The 18346-nt window shown below is 47.4% G+C and overlaps 1 protein-coding gene across 3 annotated transcripts; it reads left to right on the top strand.

The window, feature by feature from the left end:
• The first annotated feature begins 217 nt into the window (after positions 1-217).
• On the top strand, positions 218-18147 carry mntb (MAX network transcriptional repressor b). Of its 3 annotated transcripts, none has more exons than XM_042091125.1 (6): positions 218-502; positions 4639-5416; positions 6499-6540; positions 7121-7232; positions 13706-13901; positions 14629-18147. In XM_042091125.1, exons 1-6 carry the CDS (start codon positions 430-432, stop codon positions 15459-15461), a joined length of 2034 nt encoding a protein of 677 aa, XP_041947059.1. In that variant the 5' UTR covers positions 218-429; the 3' UTR covers positions 15462-18147. The 3 variants fall into 3 exon arrangements, with proteins under 3 accessions (XP_041947059.1, XP_041947060.1, XP_041947061.1); XM_042091126.1 differs by having other exon boundaries at positions 220-502; positions 13706-13898; XM_042091127.1 differs by lacking the exon at positions 218-502 and adding an exon at positions 2559-2659.
• The last annotated feature ends 199 nt before the right edge of the window (positions 18148-18346 follow it).

Below are 18346 nucleotides of genomic sequence, written 5' to 3'. Positions count from 1 at the left end.
ATATCAATATTCAGTCAATATAATAAGTAGAAATACTATGTAGTCTGGAGAAAAATACCCTCTGATAGCGCGGTTAAAAATCGGGGTTACCAAAGATAAAGAGTCATGCTACTCCAATCCTTCTCAAACCCCGTGCCGTACTTTGAATGTTTATAGTAGGATAATCCAAAAAGGGTGGGTTAGAAACGTGGAGGGCGGCCCTTCAGTGGTATGCTTTTCGTCGTGTTGTGTTTGCTGTTACTCACATCGCCATCTTGTTGCATGACTATCAATGTGTGTCTAAGGATTTACGAAAGTAATCCGGATATTGCATTTGGGATTTTTCTTCAGATCAATTGCAACGTCGGCAGTGAATAAACAATTAAGCGGTCCTGTACCTACTTACTCGCTCGCATTTTGTAAAAGCGACCGTGAGGTATAGGGCGCGAGATGAGCATCGATACACTGTTGGAAGCCGCCAGGTATTTGGAATGGCAAGCCCAGCAACAACAGATTACACGTGGTAAGGCGGGGGTACCGGGCAGCCGGGCTGTTGGGGTTATATTGTATCATAATGGTAACCACTTATCATTTGGGCTACTTATTTGGTCGATGCTTGTCTCGGAATGATTCAATTCAACAATTTAGTTCAGAGCATGGAAACAGTTGGTGGTTATTTTAGAATTCATTTTGCTGTAGGCTATGTAAAGGATATGCTAGACCCGAGTAGTATGTCTGTGTGGGTCAGATTGTGAGTCTATTTAATATATATTCTTTGCATTATTTAATTTCTGCAGTGTGCGCGTAGTACATTCCGCTAACTCGGTTTCCGGGTTAAATCCATTCTATATTTAGTCGGCTACTATGTGCGCTCCGCTGTGGGTGGTACATTCGTTCCGTGACAGATAGTGGTGTATCGCGCCAGAAGCGCCTATTAAGATTGTAGAACTAATCTGACCGGTCATTGTTTGTGGAACTATCCCGCACCATGCACACATTTAAACTATGTTAAGATTACATAATTTTCTTCGAGTATCTTGATATTTGAATGCAATTAAAGTAGCTACATGCCTAATATAATTTAAAGGTCGAGGCTTATTGTTTCTGGCGAGCAGAACCAAGTATCTAAGACCTTAGGGCGGTGGCAGAGCGCGACAGTCTTTTTTACATAATGACCTGATATTGGCGAGCTGCTATCTTATGACACTCGAGGCCAGCCTACTTCCCGCTTCTACTTGGCAAGAGAAGTCGTAGCCTATTTGGAGCTGTTTTATGTATTTCGGTTTCCCTTTTTGAGGTCGAAAAGACGCTTGTCCCTCAAGGACCTATCTTCTTCGGCCTTTCTGTAGCCAATCGACAAGACGTGATAATCGCTACATTTGGGCAACGGTTTTTTGTTTCAATGCTCTGGTGACGTGTCAGTATAATCCACACCCCCAGCAAATACCGCGTGTATAAAGACCGCCCTTATCGACCACGTGCGCGCCAGACTCCCTCCTCCCCTTTAGAGACGGCCCACCGACTGGCGCAGGTCACAGTGAGGGAAAAAGTAGGGCAGTGGCCCCCCTCCTCCTCCTCCTTCAATGCAGGAGTTATATAATGTACATTTTTGTGCATATTCAGGCTCCAGCATGGAAGAGTGGAGCCAAAGTCTCACTTCCCTTTTCCCTACTACTAAACCCACCCTTAGATCAATGTGGAGGACTCCCAGAATGTTTCTCCTGTTATTTGAGTAAACTTTTATGGGGCTTTGAAGGAGAATAGGGATTAAGAATGTCCTGTTACCTAACACATGAACATGCAAGACATTGTGGTAGCTACAAAGTAAACATTTCATAATATCTAGGGTGTTTTAATGTATCAACTTGCAGTTATGCTATCATGTAATTTGTCGCCTACAATAACTATTTGTTCCTGTCAATTGACCTATCGAGTGCCTTCACTTGTCTACTCGACAACCACAGTGATTACCTCACCAGTACATGTCTGGGTAGATACTTAGAGTGCAGACTCCTGTGAGTTGTACAAGAGGGGTCAAGGTTCTGAAACAATGGTGCCTTTTGCCCGAACTAACTAACATGATTAACTTGTTAAAGCAGGCTTATGAAGAGTATATCTCCCACGCTAGTGTAAGAATGTCTAGTGACCTGTTTACAAATATGACCTGCTGGTTTTATCTGTAAGCAAGTCTAGCAAGTAATAGGCTAATAGGCCCATTCCCCACCTCTCCTCCATATTGTCAGCAGGGCTGGTTAAGTTTTTACCAGGTCTCCCTACGGCATGGACTTTGTCACTTCTTTTGTCCGAAGGTGTGTTTTCTGTTATGGCGTCGAGATCCGAAGAGCCATTGCCATGGCATGACAGATGTCCATGTCCTGTTATGTTTTAGATTACAAACATTTCTCCTAGCAGAACATATTCCCAGTAGGCCATGATGTGTACAAAAGGTCTCTTAAATAGTTCCTTGACAAAGGGTTTGAGACTCAGAATGTGGTTATTTTCTGCATAGTGTTCACGACTGAACATATTTTGTGTGTGTGTGTGTGTGTGTGTGTGTGTGTGTGTGTGTGTGTGTGTGTGTGTCTAGTAAGAGGGTTGTCCTCTGGCCTATTGGCATATTTTCCCGCTCTGCTGCCGTAACTGGCTGTGAAATCACGGTCAAGATAAAACTCTCCCAGTGGTAAGCTTAATGCAATGCAGAACTTTTCCTGTCAGCGCATTTCTCTTTGTTGGTCATATGTCAGGAACACATGGGGCATGTGTGCCCTGTCTGTGGATTGCATGACATCCCCTGCTATCTTTATGGTCTGACGCAAATTCAGCAGTTATAGTCTTTAAAGTTGTACATGCCGACTAGTCTCTGTGTGGAGTTTCATGCTTGAAAAGGGTACTTATTTTTGTATGTGACCCAGGGTTGTGTGTGTGGGTGCAATGCAAGGTTAAGGTTATAGTCGGTTCAGGTTAACTGTTAGAATTTTGTGCTGTGTCATTGTGATTTTAAAAAAGGATTGCAAGTGGTGTTGTATTTTGGTGGTGGTTTTTACATAAAAGTGTAATTCTGGCCTTGTCTTATATCCGGAACTAAGAAATTGCCCAAACAAGGCGTCTCATAAACACCATGTTAGTAGTATATTTTTGTTGTGTTTGAATGCAGCAGGTTGGTTGGTTCATCTGGTTGTTGAAGTTTGTCAGGTTTCTCTTTCCCGAGAAATAGGGAGTCATTGTACTCCATGGTATTGCAGACTAGATCGCATGTGTTCCTTAAATCTCATGACATAAAGTCCATACTAACAGCTGTTTGACAAGTGCTTGGTGCACCCTCTTCCATTATGATAGTGTGTGTGTGTCTGTGTGTGTGTGTGTAGAGGGGTGGCTACACAAATGGGAGTCTCCAGCAACATCAGTTGTCACAATACTGGCCTTAATTTGTCAGGTGATGTTTTCAGAAATTGTATGTGTTTTGTTGCATCTTTGACCAAAGCACACACATCTCTGCAGGTCTCATTTCTGTGAAGTGAACTCCCATCCCATGGTCAGCATTCCACTGCATCTTTCTCTCGAGACTAGTGTCTATTGCCTCTTTGAGTCTCTTGTCCTGAGATCGCCCCAAAACACACCCCTCACCCCCTAACACACAAACACACACACACACACACACACACTGACCGTCTCACAGTGTCAGTGGCCGGCTGGCTCCTGGGTGATGTCATCCCTAAATTGTCTGGGTCTACGCCAGCTGCTTTCCCCGGGCTTCTCTCTTAAAGAGACAGCAGGCGCCAAAGAACGGGAGGGTTGCAGAAACAAAAAACCATCACGATGAGAGAAGTGGTCAAAAAAAAGAACCCTTTAGGTGACTCAGACCCACCCTGCTGCTGCTGCCCTGGCCCAAACAATGATGCATGGTGGCTTTGAATCTCTCTGTGACTAGACTGGTCCGACCTGTTAGTTTAAAGCCAGAAGCACTGCACTGACACATGTCTAGTAGTAGTGTTGCAGTTTTTGTTGCCAAAAAGGAGCTCGGAGCGCTTGCCTCCGCAATATCAGTTCAGTTCCACACCCTGTTCAAGCTACCTTGGCTGAGCTCAGAGCGGTGTCCTGGTTTGGGAGGGAAGCATGATTGTTTCTGACAAACAGTCCGAGGGTGCCGCTAAGTGTGTCGTTGTGGCTTGGTGAACGTGTTCCCCGTGACTGCTCTGCAGAGTGAGAGAGAGAGAGAGAGAGAGAGACACACACACACCGAGTGGGCAAGCCTCTGATCCAGTCTCCCAGAGCTGGGATGAGCAAGTCTCGTCTGCATTGCAGTTTTTTGCATTTTAACCTCTAAAACCAGATATTACTTTGGAGGGGGGGGGGGGGGGGCACACTTTTAAAGGATGGACAAAGTGGTTCTCCTCTGTCCTTGTTACCTTGTTATCAGAGTGCATCTGGTTTTGTCAGGCCTGGCAGTGAACCAAGTCATGCCATCTTTACAAGAGTGTGCTTTATAATAGCTTGTTACATCTAAAACCCATAGGTATACATTTCCTGACATTTTCAGGATGCAGAAACTGATTTTAAAGGACAAAATTCCCAATGAATATTCTTTTCCTTGTATTCTGTGTCAGTGTTGTGTTTGGAGTTGTCACCTTTAATCTCCTGTTGTCTCTCCAAATCCCGCAGAGGAGGAGGAGAAGCGAGAAAATGCCCTCGCCGCCCGGGAGGCTGAGCAGCAGCAGCAGCAACAGCAACAGCAGCAGCTGCGGCGGGCGGCCGAGATGGGTCCGTCGCTGATGCCCGCGCCCATGCAGGTGAACCATGTGAGCTGGGGCGTGGAGACGCAGCGGCTCCACCAGCATCAGCACCAGCATCAGACCCACCTCCCCCCCATGCAGGCCTCCATGCCCATCACGGTCATCCCCATCCCCATGGTGCAGGCCAACGCTGCGCCCCAGACTCACCCCGCTGTCACTGTCACTGCCGCCGGCGCACCCCCACACCTGCACGCGGTGGGCCCTGTGCCGGTGGTGGCCCCTGTTGCCACGGCGCTGTCCCCGCAGCCCGCTCCGCTCCTCAGCAGCCCCTCGTCCACAGCGGCGGCAGTGGCGGTCGGTGCCGCGCCGGGAGGGAAGGATAGTCCGTCGCCGCCACGCCAACGGCATCTGGTGGCCGCCGTGAAGACCGAGGCCAGCATCCTGCCCCAGACAGGAACCAGCCCCAAACAACAGCAGCAGCAACTGCCGCCAAACCCCCAGCCGCCCCCTCCTCCTGCCCCACACGGTCAGCCTGCCCAGCTGCTGCAGCCCTACACCGGCCCCATCATCGCCGCCCCCCAGCACGCCCTACTTCCCCAGCCGACCCTCACACAGCCCCATGCCCAGCCGGGCCAGATGACGGTGCGACCCAACGGCGCCTCGCTGGAGGATGTGAGGGGCCTGGATGGGAAGAGAAGACCTGGCGGGTGAGTGCTGTTATTCTCTCAGGTGCCAGTGGCCTAAAAGAGTGGAAGGAGTATATTTATCTGTGCATATAGTTTAATAGTGCATAATTAGTTTAATACAGTAACTAAAGCGGTCATCTCTTCATGGGTTATTGTTTTGTTAACATATGGGAGAACTTAAACAGAAGTCTGTCACAATATGAGTCACATATGGGTCATTCATCGTCAACTCAGATAAGATTCGATAAGGCCCGTCAAATATTTCTGTTCAAATCTTCGTATTTTTTTTCTACCTTCATATTGTTTAGCCTTTGATATTATTTACAGCCTGAAAAACATTATCTGAGGCTACGTTTATACGGTGACGATGAAAAGAGAAGACGCAGAAGCGGCGTCACGCGCAGACATTCTAATTTGACAGTTTCGCCAGAGAGGTAATCAAGGATCTTTGGTTTAGCCGTCTAGACGGAGACGCAACCCGGGTCATCTTCAAAACTCTACACTCTGGAAGGAGTCTTCAGATTTTTGCGTCTTCAAGCCCCGATGGCGGGGTCGCCGTGTAAACGAAAGGCACTTATGATGAAATATTTTGTCGTCTTCCTTCGCAATCGTTCTCGTATAAACGGCCCCTAAGAAGTGGCGGGAGTGTAACAACTAAAAGAATCAGGGGCGCAGAAATATGAAAACATGGAATTGAACAAAAATAATTTTACAGGTGTGAGTTTTGGGACCTAAACATTATTTAGACAGACTTTTCGCAAAGTCTGAGACGGCATGGCAACCATTTCCCTGGATTCAGTCTGATTTGACACGGAGTGACCCATAGCACATTGACTAGCCCCATGCAAGCTTTGTATACAAGCCGTAGTGTAAAGAGAAGGATGGTTTTTTTCCTACTGAGAAAGTAGTATTGGTGATGAATGGTATGTTTTCATAGACTCAGTTGTCTGTGGCTGACTTGTTAGATAAAGTACAACCCAATAGTTTCACAATGCCTGTGAAATGAGCTACATGGTTCAGTCTTTATTGTCACAAGAGCCACTGTATGAAAATGACATGTTTAAATATGAATCTAATGTTTCTTTCTTCTTTAATGTTTGCAGAGCGGGGACTAGGGAGGTGCACAATAAGTTGGAAAAGAACAGGTAGGTGAAAAATGCTCCGTATAGTTATCTGCTTCCCATCTCCTTATGTAGAAATGGTATTTTTGAGTATGTTACACTCGCTGAGGATGTTACAGCAGCAGGAAGGAGTATTGGTTGAAAACTAGCAGTCTAACTACTGAAAAGGCATAAAAAAATCCCTACAAACACCAACATCATCACAGTTGACACTGTTGCTAGCATTCTAACTTATCTCTCGGCAATATAGTTGGCAATGTCTGTTGTTGGCTGTGAAAGCATTTTTATATTTCTGAGTGATGGTCCTGGACAACCTGACCAACAGAACTGCATAGTGCATAGCCTACAGTAGGTGCCTAGTTGGAATAATCGGTGTGTCTATCTTTCACTTTCACATGACCATAATACCACGATTATTAATTATTTTGAAGTTGATGACAGTAGTTGTTGCTTGTAAAATCATGCTTCAAAAAGTGGCAAATTGATGCATACAGACAGTCTCTTTAAATGAAGTTTTTTTTAGAGATCTGTTGATGCTGGAAATCGAGAATTTGGAGGCGTCCAGTTACTCATCCTTCTTTGTCACGCTGTCTTTACACACTAGACGAGCACATCTCAAAGAGTGCTTTGAGACCTTGAAACGGAACGTTCCAAACGTGGACGAAAAGAAGACCTCCAACCTCAGTGTGCTGCGGAGCGCCTTGCGTTACATTCAGGTAAGCCAGTGCAGTTCAGCGCAGCAGCCATCTTGGTTCAGTCTGGCTCGGCAGACCACGAAACGGAGGCCTTTGTGTTGAACACTGCGTTGATGTTTATTACTGCTACTGCAACTGCAAAAGGAACCAAAGAGTTAGCAGAGTGGAAGTACTGAAACGTTGATCCTCTGTGAACGATGTCGTAGTCCTTTTTTCCTTTTTTTTTTGTGTCTGGCCGTGTGGAATTGTTTTGTCTACATCTATCGATGTTTGTGGTCATTGTGTGGAGTGTAGCGTTGTGAGTTTTCTTCGAAGGCTGACTGCTTGGAGAATATGATCAGACTCTGTAGCCATGGAGTGAACTTGAACTCGAAGTGTTTTCTTCATGTGTGCTTCAGACTAAATAGACGATGAAATAGTTGAAAACCATGACATGAGAATGACACCCTTAAGCCAGTGTGTGTGTATATAATAGTTAGCAAGCCAAGCCTGCAAGATCCAGCCAGTCAGGTGTGTGACTCTTCTTCTTGTCCTGGTTCTCTTAACTTTTTGCCTAGTTTTTGTTCTCGCACACCTGCACATGCAGAGCTAGAAGCCTGGTGTGTGTCTCTGCGACCTGGGCGATCTGCAATAAAAACCCTCTCTGAAGAGGTTACACTCTATTTGTATTTTAAGTCAGCATTTGTCATCACATGTTCTCCTGTACAGTACAGTCATGTCCTGTCATTTTGTCCCATATTAGATATAGTTAATGCTCACCATAACCAAGCCATAATCATACTTGTAATTGGAAAAACTCCTTTTTTTATACAGTATATTTTTCAAAAAGAAAAATTGGTTGGTGTGGTCAAAATGCAGACTTAAATCAGAAGATCAGAAGCAGATCTCACTAGTCACTGATGACTGGCCCTCATATGAGGCATGAGATCGTGTGGTTTGAGAATGAGTACAACCCTGTGGAATTTGTCTGACACTCACTTCTCTGCTAACTGCAGCCCTTGTGTAGCTGCTCCCCTCTGCTGCTGAGATTTCTCTCCCTCCTCTTCCTCCTCCTCCTCCTCCTCCTCCCTCTGCTCCCGCCCGCCGCCGCTTTTCACTCTTTGCTCTCCGTCTTCCTCCCTCGTGCGCTCGTCGTCTCTTTCTTTCTTTCTCTCCCCCTCCCCCTCCTCTGCCTCCGCTCCCTCGCTCCCTCCGCTCGCTCTCCGTCTCTGTGCGGTGCTTAGTCCACGTGAGCTGGGAGCACATGGCGAGCGCGAGCACAGTGACGTCACCCCTCCCCCCCCTCCTTCCTTCCTTCCACACTCTAGGTCCCGCCTCCACTCTGCTCTGCTTTCCGCTCCCTCCCTCCCTCCCTCCCTCTCTCCCTCTCTCCCTCCCTCCCTCACCCTGTCTCACTGCGTGCATACCAGACAGAGCACACCCCTACTCCGAGCATGCCCAGTGACGCGGCCGCTGGAAACTAAGAAAAGGGAGGGAGGGAGAAAGGGAGTTGGACGAAGGAACGAGGGAAGAGAAGAGACATAGAAGGAGAAAGATACATGCGTATGGAGGGAAAAAAGTTTCACTAAATAAAAAGAGTGCGTGGTAGTTGGGGGGGGGGTAATGGAAATCTGAGGGAAGTTCCTCCTTGTTGGTGCCCCCCACCCAATCCCAATCCTCCCCCACCTTTTTTATGCAGCCCTTGCCACTTAATCTACTAAACCCCTCTTCTACTGCACTTTTTACCCCCCCCCCCCCCATTAATGCACAAATAGGCTGACACCAGACATAATTTCACTGCATTTCTTAATTCCAGTAACTATATGCATGTGACAATAAACTTCCTTGTATCCTTGTTTTCCATTTTATCGTGTTGAAAATAGCAGCCAGTTGTACGGTTGCTCCAGTTTGAGATTATAACTGGCTGATGAAGAAAGTGAGAGGGAGTTGGGCTAGAAATCCTGCCTGGGGTTTGCATGCATCTTATACACCCTCCCCCTCTTTTCACATTAACCTGTCCTTTCAGTTTTCTGTAACCATGGAGACTGTTTGGGGATGCTGGTGGATAGCGTGCCTACAGGAAGTCCATCCCCCCCTCCCCCCTCTCATTCGAATGCGTGACCCCACCGACTGGGTTCAGCCTGTGGTCGACTTGCTCGTTTCAACCCTCCTTACTCAGTTTCATGATTAAATCACTTACCTTTCTCAAAAAGGGAGTCTGCTTTTGATGGAGAGAAATGAAACAGTGGTTGATGTTAGAATCATGAGGCATGAAGGGTGTCTGTCTGCAGAGGGGTGCCTTATGAGACTCTGATTTCCAGGTAATACAAGTGTAGCCCAATCAGGCTTTCAAGCACACTTGCCATTTAACTCGCATTCACTACGTGAAATGAGAGCCGTGTTGAGATTGGACACATTGTTATTGACTGTTGAGAGCCATTAATGCCACTGTAATGCATCCAAATTAGGGCACAAAGAGGGTAGTCTGCTAGTCAGGTCAGGAGACAAATCTCTTCGATTGATGGAATAGCCTGACAACATCGTAATAGCCTGACATAACATCATCCATTGTAATGTACAGCATGCACAGAGAGCCGTGTAGCAGCATTTATAGAAGATCGGGGAAATATGAAGTAGTGTTTGACCGCTGACCGCTCTGTGTGTGTGTGTGTCTTTTCATGATGTGACTTGAAATACCGAATAAGTTTTGCGCTATAAACCCTTAACCAGTTCTATCTCTCCTAAAGTCTAGTTTGTGTTATCAGCACTACGAGGAAATAAGAATCCGTTTAATAATCCAAGAAATAAAATCCGTAGCTGGACAGCTGTGATATAAGAGCGTTTATTCACGGTTGCAATGTGAAATTAGAATGGACAAGCTCCTAAAGCATAAGATGCCTTTCTTTAGGTTCTAGAGTATGTTTACCTCTGTCCTGAGAGTCTTGGTATCTTGGCCGTGTGTGTGTGTGTGCGTGTGTGTGTGTGCGTGTGTGTGCGTGTGTGTGTGTGTGTGTGTGTGTGAGGCCAAGGGGGAGGGGAGGAGAAAGCAGTGAGCACTAGACTGGAAAACACTGGAGGTCTGTGTGTAATCCAATCAGACCAACCCATTAGATTCTATTACACCTTCTCACACCGGCGCATGCTTCCTTCCTTGTGCAGTTGCTAGGGTAACTGTGGTGGGTTCCAGCTGTTGCCGTGGTGACACCCTGAGGGATTCTGCAGTGTAGTTTCATGTTCCTCAAACAAAAGGGCTGAACAGTCCAGGACTGTCCTTTCCACTTGCCATCCTATTATTTTCCAGCTTGTGTATCAGGCCAAAAAGGAAGTTGTGTACTTGTAGGCCTTGTAGGTTGTTTGTTTATGGTGTTGCCATCATGTCTCATCACAGAAGCATCTCCTGTCTTCCTCACTGCATATTTGTCTTTATGAGTTTTTCTACGTGTTGAGGTCAACAACATTCTTTTGTCAAGAGCTGACATTTCCAACGCTGCAGATTAGATGTAAAAATGTTGTTTATCATAGAGGTAACAAGAAGTTACAAAAAAAGGATGTGCTTTTCATAACACAGTTCAGTTGAACTGTATCTTCCATCTTCACACCTGGAGGTAATAACCATGCCACTATTTTGCACTTCCCAAAACCAGACACACTTTCTTTTATCAGACACCTCCAAATATAGAAATATGGACATGTACACAGAATAAATGTAACATTGCATTGCTGTTGAGCTGCACATTTTCACACTGGACGTGTAGAACAGAGAACAGAAGACGCACCAGGCCTTCAGTGGTTACGTCAGCTGGTGGTGGAGCGAAGCAGGCCACGGGGCATGTAGCTGGCTCGGGGGGGGGGGGGGGGGGGGGGGGGGTTCAGGGGCAGGGAGGGCCAGGAGTGGTACGCCTTATTCTGCCCATGCATGGCTGCCCTGCCTGCCGTCGGAGGGGCTCTTGGGTAGGATCGTCTGGCCAGACAGAAGCAGCGCCGGCCGCGGTCTCATTCTCTAATCCTGGATCAAGACTCCAAGGGCCACATGCCAGTACTGCCCTCGATCCACTCTTGTTATCGAGCTATATTTATATTCATATATATGTGTTATATAATATCTCTCTCTGTCTCTTTCTCTCAGTCTCCACACAAACACACACACACACACACACACACACAACCACACACAACCACACACATAAACACGCACACAGTCCATAACACAAACACACACACACACATGCATGCTGAAATGTCACACATCCAGACTGTGCCAGTCCCCCTCCCTGCCTCCCCCTGTTCTAAATCTCCTCCCTCCTCTCCTCTCTTACTTACACACACACACACGCACAGAGTCCATAACACACACACACATGCGCGCGCAAATGTCACACATCCAGACTGTACCACATGCAGTGGCGGGCCCCCCCCCCCTCCCTGCTTCTCCCTGTCTCTCCCTCCTCTCGCTCTGTCTCTCTCTGTCCCAACTCTCCCCCCTCCTCTCGCTCTGTCTCTCTCTGTCCCAACTCTCCTCCCTCCTCTCGCTCTGTCTCTCTCTGTGTGGCCGCTGCAGCAGCACGCTGTCGGAGCTCCTCCCCGCCTGCCCGAGTTTAGCCCCGATGGCTCCCCGTCGCTCACTGGCTGAGGCAGAGTTGCGCAGGGGAGGGTGGAGGAGGGGCTGGGGAGGAAACTGGGAACCGCCGTGTCGGCGTGTGTGGACACTATCACATGCTCTGTGCTCTGACAGATGGGGGTGTAAACAGCTTTGCTCTCTGGACGCGTCTTTTCCTGAAACCACGTGGCCCAGAGGCTTTAATGCTCCAAACTCCCCCCTCCCTCCCTCTCTCTATCCTTCCTCCTCTCTCCCTCTCTCTTGCTCCATCTCATGCATTCTCTCTCTCTCTCTCTCTCTCTCTCTCTCTCTCTCTCTCTCTCTTGCTTGCTTAACTCCTTCTCTTTCTCCTTGAAGGTTTTGAATTTGGTTTTGATTCATTCCAACATGTCTGTCTTTCTGTTGGACCAGATACTTAGATCATTTTTCTCTCTGTCACTCTTTCTCTCTGTTCAGCTTGTTGTTTCTAGTTGGAAACCCCCCTCCTCTGTTATTTGTCATATACACTCCTTTCCCGTCTGCACACACACACTCTCATGCTTTTCAAGAGCTGTGTAATCCCTCTGTTCCCAAACCATTAAAAGTCTTGGCCTGGTTGCCTGTTTTGGTGATCCTTTGTCAGCTGACTGAGACAAAAAAGTGGGTCAGCAAACCATTTGCCTGCGTGACTACTCGGGCCTTTGCTCTTTCCCTCCCACCCTCCTCCCTCTCTCTCTCTCTCTCTCTCTCTCTCTCTCTCTCTCTCTCTCTCTCTCTCTCTTGTTTTCCCACGTACTTCCTACTGTTGCTCACCGTTTCTCAGATCCCCTTTACATTTTCTCCTCCTCAGTCATGTCAAACTTTCCTAGTATTCCATGTATGGATATTGACACAAGACATTTGACTTTTATCACATTCTTCTTGTTGTTCTTCCTCCTGTCACTATTTATCTCTCTCTCTCTCACTCACTCACTCACTCACTCACTCACTCACTCACTCACTCACTCACTCACTCACACACACACACACAAACACACAAACACACTCTCTGTCTCACTCACTTGTTTTTCTGTTCAGTGTGCCCTTTTGTGAGGGCTCTTCACTATCTCATCCTGACTTCACAGGTTCCTACAAACCAGGCTGTGACAAAAATGAGGAAGTCATGCTAGTGTTCTTGTTTTCACTCTGTTGTGTATGTGTGTGCATGCAAACACACACACACACACACACGGTGATTTCCTACTTACACACCCGCACGAACCGGTCGGGTTTTTACAGGAATGTTGTCCATGTCAGCTGATGAGGGCAGTCCAGCAGGGATTTTGAGGGCAGCGATTGGCTTATAGCGGGAAACCGCTGTGCGTTCAGTCCTGCTAGGAGCCGCCCACCTCTGTTGCAAAAGCTCCGAGTTCCAAGAAATCAGAAGGGCTACAACTGGAGTCAATGATGAACCAGGGCAGTGGAATGAACAGACTGAAAGAACTGGCAGAGAGTTTTAGAGGAGAGGAGAGGAAAGGCTATGAGGTTATGTGCTGTTGTGACCAGGAAAACACAAACACACACACATACGCGATAATATACATTTTTGATAGATGGTAACCACATATATCAACATGGTGTATTATATCTTATTCACACATTAATTCTTAACACTTAACATTAACATTTATTCTTAACACACTGTACACTTTGGAATAATACCTCCGATGTATTGCAGATGTGCATACCACAGAGGCAAGACTGGAAAGCTGATAAAATATGACTGTTTTTATTAATTAATACAGATTATGCTGTTAAATCTCTAGATACTCAAAGGTCTTAACATGCATCACAAGGATACCTGGTCACCATGTAGTTGAGGTTTTGTGAGTGTGTGTGTTGAGACGAGGCGGATGATGAATGTGCTGGGCGGCACCTGTGCCTCTTGTGTCCACCGCAGACGCTGAAGCGCAAGGAGAAGGAGTACGAGCACGAGATGGAGAGGCTGGCCCGGGAGAAGATCGCCACGCAGCAGAGGCTAGCCGAGCTCAAGAACGAGCTGGGCCAGAGCATGGACATGCTGGAGATCGACCGCCTACTCCGCCAGACCGTGCAGCCTGAGGATGACCAGGCGTCCACCTCTACTGCCTCAGGTAGCAGGACACGTGGACAAGCTCACACACAAGCACAGTGGTGCAGACACACACACACACACACACACACACACACACACACACACACACACATATGACAATACAGACAACACACATACACACACAAACACATACATACACACGTCAATACAAATTACACACACACACACACACACACTCAAATTACATTCTCACAAGCACAACTTATGCGATCCTTACACCAAACAACTTTGACAAGATTTGGGAAAGATTCTTGAAAGATTGGAGTCTTTTAACTAATGCCCCCCCCCCCCCCCCATTCATGCTATACTCAAAAGACTCCAATCTTTCAAGAATCTTTCCCAAATCTTGTCAAAGTTGTTTGGTGTAAGGCCATTAGCTGAACTCTGGAGTTGTGTATGACTTGGTCCTGTTCGTACAGCTAGGACTAGATGTCCAGTTTAGTTTAAGTGCTCACTTTGGACAGCTGGAGGACAGGGAGAAGCAATTTGCTGAATTTGACAGAAAGTGTATTGGATTAGAATTGAGGTCTGCAACTTAAACTGTCACTCTACTGGCCGCTGAGCACATATAAAATAAACTGTGGCAAACTATATACCTATACCTCAAACAATGCATTACTACTCTACTCACACACACACACACACTTGATCATATAGATACGTGATCATACGTGATTGATGTCTTCTTGTCACTAGTCTGTCACTCATACTCCGGTCTCATTTTACAGAAGGAGAGGACAACTTCGACCAAGATGTGGACAGCGACATGCCATTGGCCCCCTCCACTGCCCTCCCCAAACTCCCGCACGCGCCCCTCTCCTCTGACCCGCGGCCAGCCATGGCACCGGCCTCGCTCCTCCCAGCACAGCTGCAGCTGCCCCCGCAGCATCTCACCATTCACCCGCACAAGCTGGCCGCGGCTGCCGTGACGGTCTCGACCCTGCCCAGCGCCGTCACGGTCTCCGTCTCGTCCTCGTCCTCGCAGCCCCAGGCGCTGGTGACGCCCCAGGCCATCGCGCCGGCGCCCCTGCCCTCTGTGCCCGTCTCCACCACCACCACCCACCTGGTGGTGCCCCAGCAGCACCCGCAGCAGACCACCGTCATCGCCCACGCCTCCATGTCCCACGCCTCGGTCATCCAGGCGGTCAACCACGTCCTCCCGGCTGGCTCCAAGCACCTCGCCCACATAGCCCCCTCCGGAGGCGCCCCCGGCCAGGCCGGACCCACCGTGGGTCAGCCTATCGGACACATCACCGTGCACCCCGTGGCGCACCTGAGCCAGCACCTGCCCGCACTCTACCCGCAGTCGGTGGCCGTGTCGCAGCCGGCCGTGGTGGGCCACATCGCCCACGCGCTTACCGCCGCCCACCACCCGAGCCACGCGCCCATCGTCAACGGGGCAGTGCCGGTGACCGGGCCGCAGGCGGCCGCGACGGTAGTGGGCAAGCCCACAGCAGTGGTGGCCCACCACCACCCGCAGCTGGTGGGACAGACTGTCCTCAACCCAGTGACTATGGTGACCGTGCCTCAGTTTCCCGTCAGTACGCTCAAGCTGGCCTGAAAACAAACTAACAAACAAACAAAAAAAACGAGCAAGTGAATGAGTGTTGTTTGACTGAGACAGCGATTGGGTGATGAATGGGTGTGGTGTGCAGTGGTGGCCGTGGTGGCACTGACAGACCTCAGAGTCAAACCCGGAAACATAACCTGATCTGGGCCGGATCAGAGCAGGACCCAACCCACTCTCTAGGATGCTTCCTCATAGCTCACGTCCTCCAGTTTTGAATGAAACCATGCATCTCCAGACTTCCATGTTCACCTGATGTTACTGTCCGAGTGAGTGCACGCTGTGGGTCCTAGCTTGTTTAAAATCTAGACCTTCAATGATCTCAGTCATATGCACTTAGTCATGGACTTGTAGAGTGGAAAATGTGTCCCTTTTGGCTTTGTCATGTTTGTGTTTGTTTTACATGTTGATTTTTTTGTTGTTATGTCCTCTCTGTGTGTGTGTGTGTGTGTGTGTGTGTGTGTTATTTTTTTAACTGTACTTACAAAGATGCCCACAATTCACGTCTCCAAGGCATAATCCCCTTCCTCAAACACACACACTCTCAGACACACACACACACACACCCACAAGCACACACGCGCACACACACACACACACACACACACTCTCAGACACACACACCCACAAGCACACACGCGCGCGCACACACACACACACACACACACACTCTCAGACACACACACCCACAAGCACACACGCACGCACACACACACACTGACAAACCCTCTCTCTGTGAGAGCCCGGTGGTGGCTCCTTGGCATGACTGGAATGCCAGGCTTTAATGTCAAGGCAGCATCACCGTCGTCATGGCAGAGCTGGGGAGCTGGAAGTCTTTCTGAAGCTCAATAAACACTGAACTGCTTTTACCCACAAGTGTCCTCAGCAAAATTACATTGTTGATCTGTCCTGCCCTAGACAGTAGTTTTGGTTTTGGCTTACTGGCCGTGGTCCTTATGAAATGTTTGTCCCAGTGAAAAAGAAGATACACTGCGATCAATTAAGGAATTAATTCCTGATGTAGACGGGAGCTGAGTCCACGATGGATCAGGGCCAGATCAAGGCCAGAGCTGGACTCTTGTCTCTGGGATGCTGATATTCAGAGTGCAACCTCATCTTGGCTGTGTGTAACAAGACATACACGCAAACCTGGACACTAAGATCCTTGAAGTGCCTCAGATAGGGAGGAGTATAGCCCAAGTCTGCCCTCTGGTGTCCACAAAGAGAAACTGAATGTCCGGGAAACACTACACATGTGCCACCACGGTTTTAGCAGTTAGTAGTCACCAAGCTTGATGGTGACAGATTGGTCACCATGTCAATTAAATCACATGCTTCACTTGGAATTCATAGGAGAGACCACAACTTAGCAACTTCAAATTAGAACCCAGAGTATGTTGAACATGCCCACATTAGTGCTGTTCATCTTAGTCATGTTGGCACAAAACCCAGAATGGTCCTAAGCAGTTGATTTGGTTGCCATTGACTACAACATATGTGTGAGTTAATAAGTTGAGTTAACATGTCTCTTATATTTCTCAGTGACTGATCCTGGTGTAGTTTTTATTGTGCGTATGTATGTCTTTTCTTTCTGTTGACGTCTGGTTTGGGTCGTGTGCATTTGGATGAAGAAGTGAGTTCGAACTGGACGATGAAATGCCGTCAAATAGTGGACTGTGTATATGTGCTCATAATGTTTAACCTATTCATTCTGACTGTGACTGTTGAGTTTACTTTACCAGGGTTGTGTTCCCCGTCTGCATCCTAGAGACGTAGAGCTTGTTATGGGTACTTCAGCAACACCGATCTTACCATCTAGACCGCTAGCCCTGACATTAGTCAGTAGCTTGTGATCACACATATAGGTGCTGGTTTCTGGTACTTAGTGTGTTCTTTTTTTTGTTCTTCTAATCCTTTGTTCTCCGGAGAGGGTGATTTGGGAGTGCTCATGCCGGCTGAGGAGTGCGCCCTCTTTCGTTGCAGTGGGTGCAGCGACGCTGATGTAGCATGCGCGCGGCGCGCGGCGGTGTGGCGTCGTATCAGGCTCTGGGTTGAACCTTAACACTGTGACACCCCACTTAAGGCCACCCCACACTACCCCACCTCCATTACTGCAAGGATTGTGTGTTAGTGTGTGTGTGTGTGTATGTATGTGTGTGTATGTGTGAGTGTATAGAAAGACCATGTTTTCCATACTCTGTAAAAGAAAGAAAATGTAATGTCTGTGAAATTTATTTGTGAGGGTTTTTTCTTTTTTTTAAATATGTGTATGTATGTATACATGTGGGTATATGCACGCATTCACATATGTGTATGTATAATTAAGATTATACTGTTGCCTGTTTTTTACTGTTGCATGTAGATTGCAATTCTTTCCATTCAGATATTGATTTGTGATTTGTATTAATTTCCTTATTATTTTTTCTGGGACCATGTACTATGGTATGATATGTGGGGACCTCTAGACCTCATCCTACATTGATATTATATATAAAAACTGTGCGTTTTTCCCTATGGAGAAAGTTTAAGTTATATATTGCCTGTACATTTTGGGCTGCATTTAGATCTAATTGTCCACTATGTTTAAAAAGAATAACAATCATGAAAGTAACAACAAGAAAACATATACTACATTAATAAAAAGCAATGAAGATTCATAATAAATCTTATGACATTTACAGCCCTGTCTGATCTGTGCCCTTATTTCTCTAGCTATTGTGATATATCTGTAGAACTACTGCACACAACAACACATATTGCATTTATATAGAGATTTTCAAGGCACCAAAGGCGCTTTACAGTGAAGGGGGAACCTCACTAACAGTCACCAATGTGTAGCACCTACCTGGGTGATGCACGGCAGCCATTATGCGCCAGAA

This window comes from Alosa sapidissima, chromosome 5, assembly GCF_018492685.1.
Source record: "Alosa sapidissima isolate fAloSap1 chromosome 5, fAloSap1.pri, whole genome shotgun sequence".
NCBI classification, from domain to species: domain Eukaryota; kingdom Metazoa; phylum Chordata; class Actinopteri; order Clupeiformes; family Clupeidae; genus Alosa; species Alosa sapidissima.
The sequence above is the reverse complement of the archived record's forward strand: the minus strand, read 5'-3'. Positions and strand labels throughout refer to the sequence as shown.